This window comes from Dendrobium catenatum, unplaced genomic scaffold, assembly GCF_001605985.2.
Source record: "Dendrobium catenatum unplaced genomic scaffold, ASM160598v2 fragScaff_scaffold_807, whole genome shotgun sequence".
In the NCBI taxonomy this organism is placed as follows: Eukaryota; Viridiplantae; Streptophyta; class Magnoliopsida; order Asparagales; family Orchidaceae; genus Dendrobium; species Dendrobium catenatum.
The window spans coordinates 782,734-788,322 of NW_021319269.1; the positions used below are offsets into that span (position 1 = coordinate 782,734).

General features: G+C 39.5%; 1 protein-coding gene across 1 annotated transcript; it reads left to right on the forward strand.

The window, feature by feature from the left end:
* Positions 1–1,386: 1,386 nt before the first annotated feature.
* LOC110104143 (pentatricopeptide repeat-containing protein At3g49170, chloroplastic) lies at positions 1,387–4,473 on the forward strand. Its single transcript, XM_020833119.2, has one exon. The coding sequence runs from the start codon at positions 1,434–1,436 to the stop codon at positions 3,990–3,992; it is 2,559 nt and encodes an 852-aa protein (XP_020688778.1). The 5' UTR covers positions 1,387–1,433; the 3' UTR covers positions 3,993–4,473.
* The last annotated feature ends 1,116 nt before the right edge of the window (positions 4,474–5,589 follow it).

Here is a 5,589-nt window from a genome sequence, read left to right on the forward strand (position 1 = left end):
CCCTCCGCAATAGTTTGCCAAGGTGGACAAATTCAAATTTACTTTAGCTCACAAAGAGCCAAATGCCTAGTCGAAAATATCACTAGGATCCATTCTCAAACAATCTCTTGCCAGTAAGGACGTGGTACGTGTCCTCTAACCGGCAATTTCATCGCCAAATGGCACTGCAGGTAAACGGTTATGACCCGGGGCCCTCTGAACCGAGTGGTTTTGCCGCCAAATGGCACCACAAAAAACCGGTTATGGCCAGCGCTGTTACGTTCCTTATTGACATCAAATCCTTGAGATATGAATCAATAGGATATGATCGATAGGGCACAAAGCCCTCTGTCAGCTAAGGTGGATTCAAATTTGTCCCCTTAGACAAACATTCAACCCCGGTCTACAAGGTCCCCTTGGACGAAGCAACCCATAGCTGCCGACAAGAATCCTTCTGTCAGGTTGGGTCGACTACCTCCTCTGACTAAGTAGACCAGGGGACCACGATGGCCCGGGACGACGGAACCATGGGATCTTGATCAGGTCTATCATCCATTCCCCCACCATCCGCTTTAAGTGCTAGGTGGTGAAATTTCCTATTTTAAATATCAAACTTTTCAAACATTTCAAAATATCCAAATCCAAACTCAATTTCTAAATCCAAACTCATTGCTGCTACTATATGCCAAATAACACGTATTCTATACATATCTGATTGACGACTAGCCTTAATCAAAAGTTCTCTCTCTTGATCAGGAGGGGTAATTAACTATAGGGGCTTGCGCCTATAGGAAACCAGAACTCAGATCATAAAGTCTTCTCAAAATGAGGGCGAAATCTCTAAGTAGCGTCTTATCTACAAACCCATCTGCCTTCCAAAATTTATCTCGGAACTTAGTTCGTTAAAACTCCCTCGCCGAATAAAAAGAAAAGACGAGCGGGGAGGCCGGGGCCGAATTTTCGGAGCCCACATCAAAATACATCGAGACCCAATGTATTCGGGTGATGTGGCACGTCTGAATTAGATGTAGTAAATAAATTCTTATTTTTTCTATTAATATTTTAAGGTGGTTTATAGTCTGAAGTTCTAGTAACTCTAGATAAATAATCTGCTAAAAAATTATTATCGTCTTTAATGTGTTCAAAGTTTACTTTGTATCCATTTCTTCTATTGTTGTAATAAAATTTACCCATCTTTTACTATATATTAGTTTCATATAAATTTTTAACAGTAGCCAAATTGCATCTACATACATTAGCCAAAAAATTTTTGCTAAGCAAATACTTATTAGTGAATTATAATAAATATTAGCCTCTAATTAAAACATATGATGAGATTAAGCAGTATACTCATCTCATATAGAAAAAGAATAATTTAGACAAAATAATTCGCCCTTAACCAAACAATGTTCATCAAACTCTAATGGGCGGTCTGAGTCGAGTTCGAGCATCTCATGGCTTCCACCCTTCACGTTCTCACTCAAATTCCTTCCCATTCACTCAAACCCTCCCCTACTTCCCGTCAAAACCCTTCACCGCCGGCGAAGCACTCTCACCTCAAGCCAATCAAGAAACATCTAACCCGCCTCGCCGATTACAGCCGATGCGACGAGGATCGCTCCATTCTTGACACCACCACGGAGCTCGACGCGCCTGTCGAACTTCGGACCTACTCTGCTCTCCTTCGCTCCTGCATCCGCTCACGTGACCTCCATCATGGCCGCCTCATCCACCGCCGCCTCGTCCTCTCCGGCCTCCCCTTCGACTCCGTCATTTCCAACTCCCTCATCACCCTCTACTCCAAGTGCGGCGACTGGGACTCTGCTCTCTCCGTCTTCAATCAAATGGGCGAAGAACGAGATGTCGTCTCCTGGACCGCCATGATCTCTGCTGCAACGGAGAACAAGATGCAGGGCAGGGCGCTATCCATATTTCTCGAGATGCTCGACTTAGGATTGATTCCTAACGAGTTCACTATTTCAAGTGTGCTACACGCTTGTTCGAACCCGGATTTCAGTAAAATTGGGATTTTGCTTCTTGGTTCTGCAATAAAAACTGGATTTTGCAAGCGAAATGCATCTGTTGCCGGCGCTTTGATCGATATGTTTGCGAAGATTGGTGACCTGGCTTCTGCTCGCAGGGTGTTCGATGAATTACTTGAGAAAAATAAGGTTGTTTGGACGTTGATGATTACTAGGTATGCACAGCATGGGCTTTGCCTGGATGCTGTGAAACTGTTTGTGGAATTTGTTTTTGATGATTTTGTCCCGGATCAATACAGCTTATCTAGTGTCATCTCGGCGTGTTCTGAATTGGAATCACTTCTACTTGGGAAACAGCTCCATTCTCTAGCCATCCGAATTGGATTTGTTTCTGACGTTTGTGTAGGCTGTAGCCTGATCAACATGTATGCAAAATGTGTGGAAGGAGGCGCCATGGTTGATTCGAGGAAGGTCTTCGACCGGATGCCTCAGCATAATGTGATGTCATGGACTGCCATCATCTCTGGTTATGTTCAGGGTGACAGAAATGATGAACACGCTTTGAGCTTGTTCCTGAAGATGTTAGAGGGAAAGATCAAGCCCAACCATTTCACATATTCTAGCATTCTCAAGGCATGTGCCAATCTATCCAATGCTGAGCTAGGAAAACAAGTCTATGCCCATGTAATCAAATCTGGCCTTGCTTTTGTCAACTTTGTTGGTAACTCTTTGGTCACCATGTTCGCCAACTCTGGTAGGATGGAAGATGCTTGCAAAGCTTTTGAAGTGCTGTATGAAAAGAATTTGGTATCATACAATGCCCTTGTTGATGGGTATGTAAAGAATTCAAACTCTGAAGAGGCTTTTGATATCTTCCAACAAATTGAAAGCATGAATTTGGGAGCAAACGCCTTCACATTTGCAAGCCTTTTAAGTTCTGCTGCAAGCATTGGAGTGATGAGTAAGGGCCAGAAGCTTCATGGTCAGTTGCTAAAAATGGGTTATGAGTCTGATATTTGCATCAACAATGCTCTTATATCTATGTATTCAAGGTGTGGAAATACTGAGGATGCTTGCAGTGTCTTTGATGAAATGAGATACCGTAATGTTATCTCATGGACTTCAATGATAACTGGTTTTGCAAAACATGGGGAAGCACACTGTGCTCTTCAACTCTTCCATGAAATGCTTTCTACAGGCCTAAGGCCAAATGAAGTTACCTATGTAGCAGTGCTGTCTGCTTGCAGTCATGTTGGTCTTGTAAGAGAAGGTCTGAAAATTTTTCATTCCATGCAGAGAGATCATGGACTGGTTCCTAGAATGGAGCACTATGCTTGCATGGTTGATTTGCTGGGCCGGTCAGGCCGTGTCGAGGAAGCATTCGAGTTCATAACTTCAATGCCCTTAAAGGCTGATGTTCTGGTGTGGAAGACTCTGCTTGGTGCTTGTAGATTGCATCAGAATGTTAGACTCGGGGAGACTTCAACCAAGAACATTGTAGAACTGGATCCTAGTGATCCAGCAGCTTATATTTTGCTTTCAAACTTGTATGCTGTAGCAGGTCAGTGGCAAGAGGTGGCAAAGATGAGGAGAGGACTGAAGGAGATGAAACTACGCAAAGAAGCTGGAATGAGTTGGATAGAAGTAGGAAAAATAATTCATAAATTCCATGTGGCAGATACCAGTCATCCACAAGCTCAAGAAATATTCAAGAAATTGGATGAACTGGTGGATGAAATTAAAATAATGGGTTATGTTCCAGATATAGATTGTGTTCTTCATGATGTGGAGGAAGATGTCAAAGAGAAGTATTTGTTGCAGCATAGTGAGAAGATTGCAGTGGCATTTGGTCTTCTTTCCACTAAATCTCCAAGGCCAATTCGAGTGTTCAAAAATCTGCGAGTATGTGGAGATTGTCACACGGCAATTAAATTCATATCGATGAAAACAAGCAGAGAAATAATTCTAAGGGATTCTAATCGGTTTCATAGGTTCAGAAATGGAGAATGTTCTTGCGGGGGCTATTGGTGAATAGAAGCTATCCATCTGGAAGGCAGGTTACTATACAAAGCAATTTATTTGTACATATCAATAAACCTTGAGGTTTTTTTTTTTTTAATAAGATTCATCTATTAACAGAAAAGAAAAATGAAAAGAAAGGTCCAAAAGAGGCCAATGAAAGAAAAACATCATATTACAAGGCAACCTGAAAAAATAGTAAGACTAAAATAGAATTAAGAAGGCCATGAAGCCAGTCGAACTCAACAGTGCCACTCAGTTGCCATGCAAGACCCGAGGTGGGATTTTGTTATGCTAGAGCTAGTGGGCTACCGAGGTAGGATTTTATTTTCAAAGTATTATTTTGCCATAGCAAGTGGGATGCTAAGGTGGGATTCTATTACTGAAGTGTTGTTATGCCGGAGCTAGTGGGATACCACGGTGGGATTCTATTATGATGTATTAGCTTATAATTCAATTAATTTTAATAATTATTTAAATGCCTTCAGATTCAGTATATGCTTCAATTTTAACTTTCTAAAGAATACTTCAGTTTATTATTATAGCATAGTATTTTTTATTTTATTTTGGTTTTAGTAATTGATTTTTTTTATAGGTTATGATAGCCTACTAAGTGATATTAGCTCATTCCTACTTCTACTTTAATTTTCAGGCCATGGGGAAGGTAAGACGTAAGCTTAGTAGTTTGGATAGTATGCTCTAATCTATATTGTAGGTATATTTTGGTTAGTTAGTTTTAATTTTTTATAGGCTTGACTTTTATTTTATTAGTCTCTCTATTGTTAAGAATTGTTCTAGATAAACTTCATATTGTATATATTTTGGATGATATATAAAATAAAAATTATTATTAGATTCAATGGTCTCTTGCTTATATTGCATTAACAATAGCTTTATGTAGTATATACATTAGAAGATTAATTTTAGTACTTCTCCAACTAGATATTGGGGTTATTCTTACCACAATCAAACACAAATTGACCTGTGTGGTATCTGATTGTGTTATTACAAGTTTTTTGGTATTAGATCAAAGTTGGAGAAGTAAATCATAACTTATTCATATGATTTAATTTATAAAAGAGTGAGATGGTTCTCGGTAGTTTTAGGTGGTCATTTTATTTATTTATTTATCATATGCATGTATTGCATTGAACTATATTTGATATTTAGAGATGGTTGATCCACCTCAACTAGATCAAGATATGACCAATAGCTAGAGGTATAGTTAGGCAGCCCAGGTTCAGGGTATAGCTCCTGTGATCAATTCTGAGGTAGTTTCTCAGATTATTGGTTTGATATTGCAATTGATATGTTAGGCTCATACTCAAGTTTTTGGTACCTGATTTGATGATACATATAGATATTTATAGAATTTTATAAGATTATAACATTCTAAATAATCAAGTGTTATTGAGCCTAGAGTAGCTTAGATTGGATGATGAGGATATAGAAAACTCTAAATGAGATGCATTATCCTCCTGACAGGAGAGTTACACATGCTTTTCGATTAGAAGGAGAGGCAGAACGTCAGTGGCTTAGTTAGCTGAGAGAGAAGTTTCGATGTCATGCAAATATTCTAATTGTTTGGGAGGAGTTTATAAAGACATTC

What these genes read in the sequence shown, in the direction of transcription:
- LOC110104143 (XM_020833119.2), top strand. Translation starts at nt 1,434, where the DNA reads ATGGCTTCCACCCTTCACGTTCTCACTCAAATTCCTTCCCATTCACTC.